Genomic DNA, 14,087 nt, shown 5'->3' with positions numbered 1-14,087 from the left:
CTAAAAAGAAAACGGTGAAAAACAGAACTGAGGTATGCCCGTTGAAAAAATGATTAAAGTATTACATTAGTGGAACAGATTTCCTACAATGCCTCTGAAATGCAAAACGATCAGAGGTTCCCCATCAGTGTCAACACACGTGAGTAGCCCAACGTGTAAGATGCCGTCACTTATGAAAGTTATATAAACAGTGGACGAGTAATTATCTAAGTTTCCATCGAAGCAGCAGTCCATACCATAGAAATGAAATCGTGATCTATTTCGGTTTGCAATAAAGCTTTAAGATTTTTAAAGTAAATTTGAGATGACGATTTTAGAAACATAATTTTTCAAGTGGTGAACTTTGCGTAAGGATTCCTGCAAGGATTCATGTAAGTAGTTGGAGTGAGTGCAGAGTGCACAGGTGACGACGCAGCAGGAGCCCGTCCTGCGGCGGGAGCCCGTCCTGCAGCACCGACGAGGCCTGGCGCGCCCAGCAGCAGCTCCATCGGGACCGCTCCTCTGGCCCACAGGGGCCTCCCTGCTGTGTGCATCCCGTCTGTTTGGAGCCGCCTCCACATCGTTTGGCACCGCAGTGACCAATGGTCCAACTTGGACCGTTGCAGACTCTCTTTCAGGAGGGCCCTGGCCACGTTTTGGCACGATTGCTATGAACTGTATATTCCACTGGCGTCATGTGCGGTGTGAACTTTTAACATTTTGATCGCGACGCAGGCACACTGGCCTATGCCTATGAATGACAGTGATCTTTAATGTTCACTGACGCAGATGGCACGTCGTATGTTTTGGTTACTACACCCACAGTATTAATTGGGGTGGCCACAGGATTTGAACTGAACCTTTGCAACGAGCAGCAGCTGCTGTGCTGCGCTCCAACTGGATTAATGGGAACCACGAGAGGAGCCGCCTCTTTACTGGGTGGCATTTCTCTGCTTATTTTTTTCCTTATTGAGGTGGTACACATTAAAGGTGGTACACAACTCCCCAGCGATGTCCAAGCCAAGGCCGGTGAAAATTGGAAAGAAATTGAGAAATCCCAAGCCACATTGTCCATAAACGATAGCCACTTCACAATGGCAAATTGGTAATGACTTTAAAAAAGGGAAATGTAAACATGAGCATGGATAATGTACACTCGCAGCAAGTGCATGCACAGGATTAGAGGGATTTCAAATGTTGCCACAGGCTTTGCACTACATCAGAGGCCCCAGATGGTTTATGTCAATGAGCATGAAACAGACTATTTAAGTTAAAGTTTAATTTAAAAAAAATGGTATTTACACACTGAAACAAAACATTATTTGGGCAAATCTTGACTTAAAGCTTTCGTGACTGCAGGACTTAATATTCTTTGGGTGTTTCACTAAAGTCAAGTAGATGGTTCAAAGAAAATAAAAAATAAACTACGTTCTGATCACAACACACGAACGTCATCCTCTTTCCTCCTGATGACGATGGCTTGTTGTGATTGGAACGTCAGTTTTTGGTTACTTTCTTAGAACCATCTATGTGACTTTACCGAAAGACCCAAAGTATATCATTTGGGCACCATAGCTTTCCAGCGTTGACACAGGAGGCTGTGGTTACATGTACAGTACATGCGCACGTACAGTTGTCTTCACAAACCAGTTGCCGCCAGCCCTCGCGGTACATTTTCTAATCGTGGTGGCCATGCCTGTTCATCTGTAAATCTACAGCACAGTCACAGTGAATACGACTGCACGACACTGCAGAAAATGTATTTTACTCTCTAACATACGAACGGTGTGTTGACTTTCTCCATCTAGTGGAAGAAAAAGGGGGTGAAGTTTGGGCAGTCTTCAGATGAGAATTCACGCAGCTTTAAAAATAATCTTGCGAAACTTGGAAGGACAACGATCTTGACTCTACCCATCAGTTGTGGTCCTCTGCAGTACTTCCGGGGCAGTTAGAGTCCAGGTCGTCACGGTCTGATGGGGAAACACAATGTCATTGGAGATTTAGTTGTGGTCCAGGTGATAAAATGTAGAACATTTAATTTAAATGGATACATTTTTTACTTAAGGATCTTCACCGAGAACGATAAAAACTTTCAATTAAAATCGGAGTTTATATATATTTTTATGATATAAGGGAATCGTAAAACACGAGGGATTTATGACATGTGACACTGCATTTGAGACTGATTAAACCTTGATCTGTGGCTAAATTGCATCACAGTCGCAAAGGTTGAGAATTAAATTCCTCATTGGAGTTGCCTCGAGCTATTATCTCCTGGGGGTCAACTGGAAGAGCACAGTGGCTGGTGAACAGTGGTACACGTGTATACAGACTGAACCCTGCTATGGGAACGTGGCATTTGCAGTGCTGGCTCCAGGCTGCCTATGAAGAGGAGTGCCAACCCTTTACTTGATTGCACTTGGAGAGGCTGACTTTACCTCCTGCGAGTAGTTTCCTTGAAACATCAGCCAACAAGGAAGGACCTCTGTTTACTCAGATATGAGATTACTACTTCAAACACTGTACAGGGGACGATATCAAAGGTATTTTGCACGACTAGAAATTCCACATAGTAACAAATCAGTGTTAGCCCTCAACGTATGTACCCGTGGTTCAGTCCGAGTGACCAAGGTATGTGCTAGTGGAGACTATGGTGAGCCGTCCAATTCGCACCCCTTTGGGCAAGCGAGCGCAGCGCACGCACCTTCGTAGGAAGTGCCGCACCAGATGCAGTAGAAGTGCTCGGACCGAAGGTAGCCTGTCAGCTTCTGCAGCATCTCCTGCTTCTGCAAACGCTGCATGGGCACAACAGTTGTTAGTCGTGGGTCAGATGACATCCAGCGCCTGTTTCCGGAAGGCTGGAGCAATTTGTGTGTCAGGTGTAGTTGCACTGAAAACGCCACTGCTTCTCAGGAGCCCTGTGCCTCACCAAGCGCGCAGGTTTCCCTATCAATGCACTCAATTTTGACAAATGCCCTACCCAGAAATCATGATTGGCTCTGCTAATTGTCATGGAGATAAACATCTTCAGGGTGAAACAAGTTGCCATTCGCCTCATCTCTCCCGCACAGCTCTCTTTGTGGGCCGCGGTGATGGTAGGAGGCAGTGTTCATGGCTTTGTTGGCCTCACCAGAGAGGAAGTTTGTGGTCTGCACTGTTGCAGCACCAGTATAATGATCCTTAAAATGGCTGATCCTTAAGATGTCTGAGGAAATTTAATATTTTATTTCTGGGACACTTTTTTCCAGGGGTGTACTAAACTCCACGACTGGGGTACCAATCAATCCGAAATCGGTGCTACTCCACAATGTCGAAACGCAGCAAGCACGATTGCGCTGACACCCTGAACGTTTGTATGCACCATAGTGCATCGTGAGTACAGCTCGTCAAGATGAGTCGATTGCCGCATCGCCGGCCATCAACAGATTAAAAATGACTGCATCACGGACATTATGCGAGAGCCGGGGTAGCGTCATGAGGTTAAAATGTTAGTACTTGTGACCATATTTACTGCCAGTTTTCAGGGGTTCAGAGACTACACGTAGAACCACATCATCTGGCCAGATAGTGGATAATATGCTCACTCAGGAGGAGGAGAATCACTCTTGTTGTTTAATACAAAAACACAGGAGGAAGCAGTAACAGTTGGCCACCTCTGGTCATAAACTGTCCAGGAACTGGTGCTAGGCGATATGGGTGATAGGTGACAATGGAAGTCACTTTACTGGATTGTGGCAACGTGGCTTTTGTATTGAAGGTCCATATAAGCAATTTGGTATCAACTGTCAAACCTAAGCTTATATTCCACCGTGGCAGCACGTGTAGTCCCAGCTGAGCAGCATTACTGATTTGGCTGTAGTGGGTCTGCCACTCGTCTGCAGTGGGAAATTAAATGTGATGAAGTGAAGGTCGGGTGACGTGCACCAGCATACTCTTTAGTTCTTTCGGTAAATCACCGATTTAATTTATTTTATACCTACGTGACTTTACCGAAAGAACCAAAGAGTATGGATCCCTGCAGTCACGAAAACTTCAAATCTAGAGTGCACCAGCATGCACACGAGAGTAGCACGCGAGAGTAGCACACATGCGCCACGCACAGCCCCGTTACATCACTCTGGAGCTGCAAATCGGCAAATGCCTCGGCTCATGGACTCCACGCTCGTGAGAGGAGGGTGCGGCTCACGGCCTGCAACGAAGCACTCACATTGGGTTGGTCGTCATCATCTTCCTCCTCATCGTCCTCGTCATCCTCATCTTCGTCTGGTTCAGGCTGCATCCAGAACCAGGGCTCCAGTGGCTCCCTTACCCCCTGCTCACGACATGCAAGGGACACGGAGAGCACATGTGTTAACACGCTCGTGTGCCGTACGGTTCACGGCGTGCTTCACACAAAGCACACGCAGGCACCACATCTATTTTTGTCATTATTACTGCTAATTTTTTTAATCCGTATAACTAATATAATCCGAAAGATTAATAAATGTGCATTTCATTAATTCCCGTTATTAGCAATGACTGGTAACAGGGCAGTTCCACAATTTCAGATGTATATTTCAGACCCTTGAATGATGCTCATGATCGTATCATTAAGTTATTTTTACTTGGGCATACTACCTCAATGAATTAGGGTCGTCATTCAGGATAGGAATAATGTGTCCAGATTTGTTGGTAAGAGGAGAATGCTCGTATAATACCGCTGTGCCGGACGTACCGTCTTCCACGCTGTGATGGACACCGAATTATCTAAAATAACAGTTGACACAAGTGCCTTCACAGATTGTTGTTTATCTGTTGCCTACGAGCTGACCTACCAACAGCCATGGGGACTCCCTCGCTCAACTATTCTCTGTTGCAGAGAACCAATGGAGGCCCCTGGAACCACATTCCCACGACGCGACCCCCCGCCCCGATTCCAGGAGCCGCCTGTCGTGCCCCACGCCGACCCCTGTACCTTCTGCTGGTCAAGTTGCTCGCAGGCTCCCCGGCTCTTCCGGAGGTCTTCCTCCGTCTGGCGATCTTCCAGCTTATTGCGCACGCGCGTCCTACACCGCGGGACGCAAAACGCACCAACGTCACGTGAAGCGCACCCATGCAACGACCGCCCACGCAAGGCCTATCCGTACAAAGAGGGGGACATGAGTCTTTTATCACACCCCTCCCACATCACCGTACGTTCTCTGTGCAATCCCAAGCACTGGAAGCATCTTCCCCACAAGGTAGGAAAGCAGAGCTGCCTGCACGTCACAGGGTGGACTCTTGAATCTAGTTTAAGGCAGAGCACTCGCTGTGGCCCCACCAAAACAGCTCAGGTGAGTAACTAAACTAAAGCGTGATCATGGGTGTGCTTGTTGATCTTTGCCTACAGTTAAATGTATCATCACAAATGTTTGCTGTACTACATAGTTGTAATTGAAAACCCCGATTTGGACAGTGCACAGAGACGTGATAAATAAAAAAATAATGCAGGCACCCTGTGACGAGATTTGGTAGAACAAAGAGTTTTCTTTAAGTACGAAGTAATAAGCGGCTTCATTGATGTTGATGATGTGAGCACACACACACACAGTGCGTGCCTGTATTCCTCCACCGAACACTTGGCTTGTTGCTGCTGCCTGCGCCGCTGTCGCTCCGCCACTTGTCGTTCCTTCTCCTTCTCCCGGCCCACTCCACCCCTATCTGCACGCACGCACCACCAGCAGAACCACACACACCACCAGCAGAACCACACGCACCACCAGCAGAACCACACGCACCACCAGCAGAACCACACGCACCACCAGCAGAACCACACGCACCACCAGCAGAACCACACGCACCACCAGCAGAACCACACGCACCACCAGCAGAACCACACGCACCACCAGCAGAACCACACGCACCACCAGCAGAACCACACGCACCACCAGCAGAACCACACGCACCACCAGCAGAACCACACGCACCACCAGCAGAACCACACGCACCACCAGCAGAACCACACGCACCACCAGCAGAACCACACGCACCACCAGCAGAACCACACACACCACCAGCAGAACCACACACACACACACCACCAGCAGAACCACACACACCACCAGCAGAACCACACACACCACCAGCAGAACCACACACACCACCAGCAGAACCACACACACCACCAGCAGAACCACACACACCACCAGCAGAACCACACACACCACCAGCAGAACCACACACACCACCAGCAGAACCACACACACCACCAGCAGAACCACACGCACACGCACCACCAGCAGAACCACACACACCACCAGCAGAACCACACACACCACCAGCAGAACCACACACACCACCAGCAGAACCACACACACCACCAGCAGAACCACACACACCACCAGCAGAACCACACACACCACCAGCAGAACCACACACACCACCAGCAGAACCACACACACACGCACCACCAGCAGAACCACACACACACGCACCACCAGCAGAACCACACACACCACCAGCAGAACCACACACATCACCAGCAGAACCACACACACCACCAGCAGAACCACACACACCACCAGCAGAACCACACACACCACCAGCAGAACCACACACACCACCAGCAGAACCACACACACCACCAGCAGAACCACACACACCACCAGCAGAACCACACACACCACCAGCAGAACCACACACACCACCAGCAGAACCACACACACACGCACCACCAGCAGAACCACACACACCACCAGCAGAACCACACACACCACCAGCAGAACCACACACACCACCAGCAGAACCACACGCACCACCAGCAGAACCACACACACTAAGTCTGGGCTCTGCCACATTTCAGAACATCCCATCAAAACTTTCCCAACAATTCCATCAAAGCACATACTGAGTGTGGGGGTGCATTACCATGCTGAAACACCACTCCCTATCAACAGCCCATGGCACTACAAATGAACGTCAGGATACACTTTACCAAATGTATTTCTCCGACAATGTGAAGCGCTTGTGACAGTCTGTCAATCTTCCTTCAAGGCAACCATTATCGGACCCTGCATGTCCTAAAAAACGTGACCTTTCCTCGTGACCTTTCATGTGTAAGGTTGGGATTTGAACCCGGGTGTTCCCACTTAATCTCGCCTTCCATCAGGAATCTGCCTGATAAGGTACGGCCAACGCCAATCTTCTTCGCCTTATAAGAGTCCAATAACATTTTTGGCACCCATTGGGCATACAATTGAGAAATTTAACTCGTCAGAAATTATTGAGAGCACTGTTGCCAAATGTATCCCTATGACTGCTGATATTCGTCCTTACATCCTGCTTGCCTGTCACACACAATCAACCTCTCCACACAAGCAATGCTGGCTAAGTTTAATCCTCAAGTGAATTACCACTTGGGTCATCATCACAAACATGCACGCTGATTGCAGCCATGCCACCACCCATTGTATATGTTGCCACAAAACTTGTGGTTGCTCATTAATTTGCAAATTATTTTCTGATAAATTTCACTTGTATTTTCTCATTCAGGGGAAAATAAAGGCAATGGCATCTCACTGCTCGTCTAATGTCCACGTGTTACAATAAGCTAGATTTGAAGCTTTCGTGACTGCAATGATTCATATTCTCAGGTTTTTTTGGTAAAGTCACGTAGGTAAAAACATTAAAATTAATGAAAGTAAAATAAAACAAAACAAAATAAAATTCACGACGTTTCGGAGGCAACACAAGTCTCCGTCATCAGGTGGGACCGTCACAGCCGAATTAGCTGCATCAAGTGAAGCAATGATTCAAGATGTAATCCCTTATAAGCAAGTTGAAGGGAGGTGGAGAGGGGGGGAGAGCTTATCAGGCTGTGGTAGCCAATGAATGGAAACGTATCGGGAGGGAGGAGGAGCGGTGATCAAAGACTGCACGCAGTGCTCAACACAATGAATGGAGACATGTCGGGACGGAGGGCGAGCGGCGATCAAAGACTGCACGCAGTGCTCAACAAAGACTGCACGCAGTGCTCAACACAATGAATTCATTGTGTTGAGCTCCAAAGACTGCACGCAGTGCTCAACACAATGAATTCATTGTGTTGAGCACTGCGTGCAGTCTTTGATCGCCGCTCGCCCTCCGTCCCGACACGTCTCCATTCATTGTGTTGAGCACTGCGTGCAGTCTTTGATCACCGCTCCTCCTCCCTCCCGATACGTTTCCATTCATTGGCTACCACAGCCTGATAAGCTCTCCCCCCCTCTCCACCTCCCTTCAACTTGCTTATAAGGGATTACATCTTGAATCATTGCTTCACTTGATGCAGCTAATTCGGCTGTGACGGTCCCACCTGATGACGGAGACTTGTGTTGCCTCCGAAACGTCGTGAATTTTATTGTTTTTTTTATTTTACTTTCATTAATTTTAATGTTTTTACCTACGTGACTTTACCGAAAAAACCTGAGAATATTACAATAAGCTCTTCCAATAGCTCTATCATTATCAGCCAATGTCTCTCCACTGCTGGATGAAGGTCTCCCCACACCATCGCCATCCCTCGCGGTCGGTCCAGTGCTGCTACCATCATCTCACTTGTGCGCAGAAACCCATCTCATCGCTCCATCTCTGTGCTGATCGTCCTCACACATCGGCCATTGACCCACCTAGCGATGGTTCCTATTGGAGCCCATTTACTTCTGTATTGTCAATACGATGTTTCCGATTCGCGTTTGTTCACTGTTCCACGTATTCCTTTGTCCATCTCTCAGTGTAAATTCAAGCATGCATCTCTCCATTCTTCTTTGCGCACTTTACCAATACCTTATGTGCGTGTATCATTTATTTTGGTATCATCCAAGCTTTCTGGTAAGCCTAAGATTTATGTTTCATTTTCTATTCTGCAAGCACCAACACTGATATGTGCGTAGGGTCAGTGAGGTCAGCCCTACAGCTGTGAGATGATTGCAAGTTAAAGCACCGATAATACAAATCCTTATAAAGAAAATGAAATCACCTCCGAACTCATCCCCAACACAAATCGCATACCTACATGCTCAGACATCTGTCCACTCAACTTCTCTTGGTAGCAATGGTTTTGGTCAGGCATTTGAAATAACATTCGTACAATTTGAGCACGATGCAGACCCATGCCAGTGAATGTATAAATGTATATGTACCGCACACATGTGCAACCTTTGATTATTCTAAGTCTCTCCTAAAACCATGGCTGCTGCAATGCAATTGCCCTTAGAATATCATCACTTTGCACCATTGTTACAGACGCTCTCTCCCCTTCAGATTGCCTGAGTATCCCTGTATCTCGGTCAAACCATAAATGCCATTATTCAGACAAAGCCGAATATAAATCCAGGTGGTTGAAAACAAAAAGAGCAGAGGGCTAGTGATTCACAATTGATTTTTGGGTCGGATGGGGGCGAGTGTCGACTGTGCAATGAAGGAATCACCATGGCATCCGCAGACTTGGCCACCGTTAGACCTCGTGACCGTTATTATTGTCATTGATTTGTGCCGATTTTGTTACAAAATCTTCGTGCGTGCACTTCTCTTTACCCCAGGGTCTCCCTCACAGAAGAAACACGTCATCTGAATGAGCTTTCATGAGTTCCCAACACGATTTCCCTCACCAACAAAAAACGTTCCTCATGGCAAGGGTTACCCGACGAGTTCCCTTACACAAACTCCGACTCCGCAACGCGCTCCGTACCAACGCTCACGAGCCGGGCTCCCTGCAGTCGACCTCTGCCCGAGCTTTCTCGACCACCCACTGTTACCACACAATCCATCACTTCAGACGACACGTTTGGCACGACACTCCAATCTCCATTGATACAACTGTAGATTAAGGTGGCATGGTGTCACAGTGGCAACCCTTGTGGCTCACAGCAAGAAGGGCCTAGGTTTAATTCTCGAATCTGACTCCTGTCTGTGTGGAGTTTGTATGTTCTTCCCCTGTTCTGGTTTAATTTACCACATCAGGAACATACATGGGACTGGCAGCACTGTGGCTGTGTCCCTGACCTGCATGCTGCTGCTCCTGGGTACACGCACAGAGTTAAGCGTGCGTATGGCCAAGAGTGGCTCAACCGTGCAGCAAATGCAATCGGTACTCACCTGCTTTGGGCTGCACTGGGATAGGCTCCGTGATGCCAGTGCCTGTGGTATCGAAGACAGAAAAACAAAATCACCTGTAAGCTGCCATTATAACATATCTACATGCATGGAGAGTGATCGCACAAGTCAAATACACCAACACGCCTCGTGACGATGAGTGTGATGATGAGGGAATCGAGTAGTTCCGTTGCGAGTTTAGCAATTTACAAGCTTGCAGGAGTGATGTCCGTGCAGTGTCACATGACATGTGGGGAAATGTTATCTCCCTCGCATGGTATACAACAGGAGGATGCGAGTTTGATCCCGACCCTGACGCATGTATATTTGGAGTTCGCGTGTTGTCTCTCTGAGTTCGCAAAGATTTTTCTCCGGGTCCTCCAGTTTTTCCCTCCACATTAGAAACATGCATTTTGATTATTTGGCTGCTACTATAAATCCCGACTTAGAATAAGCCACTTCGATGTACTATCATGTGTGGCCAAGTTGCCTCAAAAACAGAGCTCATAGCTCAAGAGGGCTTTCACCTGGTAAAATAACAGTAGTAGTTGGATGAACGACCGCTATTCATAAAACATAAGGAAGTTGCAGCAGGGCTTTGTCATGAGAGTGCAGTGTAGCAAAATTAATTAACGTACTGTACTATGTTCCAACATACATGTGCCCCTCGCCTTCAACCCAAACTGACCAGCATGCTGAAGAATGGACAAATAACCCCCGCAGCCCGGAAGGTGTGGAGAGCTCCCTCATCCATGAGTGGCATAACAGATGGTCTGTACATGTGCTCTGTAAGGCTGCAGTAATGTTCACCAGGATGACACGAAGTGAGTGGCGGTGTGGCGAGTTGTGGGTGGGTGAACCTTCGTGCACGCTTTCAACACCCAGTGGTTCCAGTGTCACTCCAGTGTCACTCCAGTGTTCACCAGAACCATTCCCCAGATTCTCAGTTCTCAGTGTTTTTTACTTGCAGCTGTTCACTTCAATGCATGTAGCTTGTTTCGTGGACACTTACGACTATCGGTCGTGCAGTCATCATCATCCTACCTATAAGAATAGGTTTTACCCTTTCTGGCAATAAAACAGGTGTTAAGATTTTGATTTAAAGCTTTCGTGACTGCAGGGATTCATATTCTTGGTTCTTTCGGTAAAGTCACGTAGAAGGGAAATAATAAAATAAAATAAATTTCAAACAATAACATTCTCACGACGTTTTGACTGCAACATAAGCAATCATCATCAGGTGTGAAATCCACAGCAAGAAAATTTCACACATGATGATTGCTTGTGTTGCAGTCGAAACGTCGTGAGAATTTTATTGTTTTATATTTTTATTCTTTTATTATTTCCCTTCTATGTGACTTTACCGAAAGAACCAATTATAGGCGTTAAGATGTTAAAACACCAAACAGAAACCTTTTTAAAGGGATCTGTCTGTATTAACCACATGTATTTGTGGTGAACATGCCAAAAAACATGCTCTGATAATATATGCATTATCTTTAAAACGGATTGGTCCACACTCGAGACAGCTTCCTTTAGAGCCTAGTCTCAAAGTGTTAGACAAGAGAATGCCAAAAGGCGAACAGCACAAAGGCAATGCCCTATCAGGGCATTCATAGCTCAGGGTGAGCAGCTACGATACGAGACCTCTCCTGCCTCCTGCTATCAATCCTTGCTTCGCGCGGACTGATACCGGCGTGTACCGCGGGCCCCCGGTGCCGCTCACCGGACTTGCCGAGCCCCTGTCCGGCGCGGTAGCCCATGCGCTGCAGCAGGGCGAACCCGCGGTTGTGAGTGGGCAGCGCCGAGGATAGTGCCGCCTCGCGGTTCTGCTGCTCCACCACGGCTCGCGGCACGTGCCGCGCGCGGTGCTGCGCGTTCAGCTCGTTGTGACGTCGCTCCAGGCGCCGCTGTGCCCTCACCGCGTGCGACACCACCAGCCCTGGCCGCTGGTCCTTCCTTGTGGGGACGAGAGATGCGCACAGATGCGGCCAACGCAGAGCTGTGCTGCTGGGTGATAATCTAAATGAAAATTACATTGCGTGCTTTCATGCCAATTATAACGGACGCACGTAATTATTTACTACCCAATGGATATAAACATATAATTGAGCACAGTTGATGCAACAGTAATAAGAGCTTTTGACTTGCAATGGGTTATTGCGCTTAACTCATTCAGAGGGTTCCCATTTCTAATCCCAGTCAAGGGTTGACTCAGACGATCATTCCTGAAGTCAATAAAATCGGTGACACTGTCGAATGATAACATTGCCACCATGTGATGAGCATGTAGGAAAGTAGATCCTGGACCTTAACACTCGAGTGTGCATGGCCATTCAAATGGATGCCAGGTCCAGAGTCAAGAGACCTGGCATGCCACCTGCTGAGATTCAGAGATTCAGAGAACTCCACTGGGCCATGCAAGGTTAAAATTTCGTTTACAACCAAGCAAACTGGTCATCCTGTTTCCTGCTGCACTGGTTGATAAGTGATCACGTCATATACTTTGTAAACAATATATAAAGGTTGATAAGTGATCACTTTTAACGCGAGTCTAGATTTTCTGTATGTACCTGTGCTATTGTCTTGACACAATCCCCCTTCACTAAGGAATCGGGGCGGTGACAAGACCCATGCAGAGGTGTACGGTTCGATTGCCTCGGTGCACTAACCATAATATGCGCCGTCTGCTTCACTACGGGATTAAGTATTCCGACATAGGACCCGGATACTGTGGCTAAAATGTGGAATGAAGTCGAGGGCCGTTTCAAGGCCATGGGCCAGGCCTAGTTTGAGGCTCAAGTCTAAGTTTGAGGCTCAAGTCTAAGTTTGAGGCTCAAGTCTAAGTTTGAGGCTCAAGTCTAAGTTTGAGGCTCAAGTCTAAGTTTGAGGCTCAAGTCTAAGTTTGAGGCTCAAGTCTAAGTTTGAGGCTCAAGTCTAAGTTTGAGGCTCAAGTCTAAGTTTGAGGCTCAAGTAGAAGTGTATTATTGTGTCGTGGGCCGAGAGGTGGGAGCCTGAACCTGGCCAGGGTCTCCCCGGTGGCTGGGAGTCTTCGCAGAGTGAACATTTCTGTTTGCCTCACAACCCGAGGTGACATTTCTCGCAAGGAAATCATCTTTACATCCTCGCAGGCAACACGACCCGGGTGCAGGACTCCCAGATACACAAACATCGAACTCGGCGCAGTGATCCGCGCACTCCGCTATTAACAACCACAAACACTGAAGAGTTCGACTCCCAGCCGCGGCTAACACAAGTGGCGAGTGATACGGAGCCGGCCCCGGGCTGCAGTATGGCCAAACAACTCGCACGCACTCACACCGCGAAGAGGAAGGGCTCCATCTAGCAGTGGATTACCACAGGGGTGGCCACATCATCATCATCAACCTCCTCCTCCTCCTCACGGCGCAGTCGCCGCGCTCTTTGTGGGCCGCTCACCCCGCCTCGACGAAGGCTGCCGACATGTAGTCCTCATCCCCCCCGCCTCCTCCACCCTGCATGGCGAGGCAAACGCGAAGGCTGCGATGGGACGTGGAGGGACGAGGATGACGAGGGGGGGGAGACGGTGAGGGACGAGGATGACGAGGGGAGACTGAGGGACGAGGAGGAGGCGGCTCGCAGGGCCTCACGACGCCATCGCGGCCACAGCAGCAGCAGTAGTCTCGGTGGGCGCGTCGCGCATGCCAGGCCAGAGGATTTACCTCCACGTCGGGCGGGGGGGGGCAGACGCCGGGTGGGGGAGAGGGGCAGACGCCGGGCGGGGGGGCAAGACAATGAATTCAATAATAGAATACGACGTTTCGATTGCAACACAAGCAACCGTCATCAGGTAGAACTACATTTGAGAGAGAGACATAACACAGACAATGACACACACAGACAGACACACAAGCAGTATGAGACCCACAGAGAGACAACATAGACACAAATGTTTAAGTATTTAAGGCCTCGACACAGAGGCAATGGGTCTCTGTGTGTCTGTTGTCTTTCTCTGTGCGTCTCTTTCTGCTTGTGTGTCT

General features: G+C 48.4%; 1 protein-coding gene across 2 annotated transcripts; it reads right to left on the bottom strand.

The window, feature by feature from the left end:
- Window positions 1–1,243: 1,243 nt before the first annotated feature.
- GPATCH11 (G-patch domain containing 11) lies at window positions 1,244–13,746 on the bottom strand. Of its 2 annotated transcripts, none has more exons than XM_078609881.1 (8): window positions 13,507–13,746; window positions 11,795–12,027; window positions 10,072–10,113; window positions 5,556–5,658; window positions 4,934–5,024; window positions 4,187–4,291; window positions 2,684–2,774; window positions 1,244–1,949 (listed from the first exon to the last, which is right to left on the bottom strand). In XM_078609881.1, the coding sequence occupies exons 1-8, from the start codon at window positions 13,566–13,568 to the stop codon at window positions 1,894–1,896; spliced, it is 783 nt and encodes a 260-aa protein (XP_078466007.1). In that variant the 5' UTR covers window positions 13,569–13,746; the 3' UTR covers window positions 1,244–1,893. The 2 variants fall into 2 exon arrangements, with proteins under 2 accessions (XP_078466007.1, XP_078466008.1); XM_078609882.1 differs by having other exon boundaries at window positions 13,426–13,528.
- Between the last annotated feature and the right edge of the window lie 341 nt (window positions 13,747–14,087).

The sequence above is a fragment of the Lampetra planeri genome, chromosome 33, assembly GCF_965212315.1.
Source record: "Lampetra planeri chromosome 33, kcLamPlan1.2.h2, whole genome shotgun sequence".
Taxonomy (NCBI): domain Eukaryota; kingdom Metazoa; phylum Chordata; class Hyperoartia; order Petromyzontiformes; family Petromyzontidae; genus Lampetra; species Lampetra planeri.
Note: the sequence above shows the minus strand (reverse complement) of the source record. Positions and strands in the feature narration are given on the sequence as shown.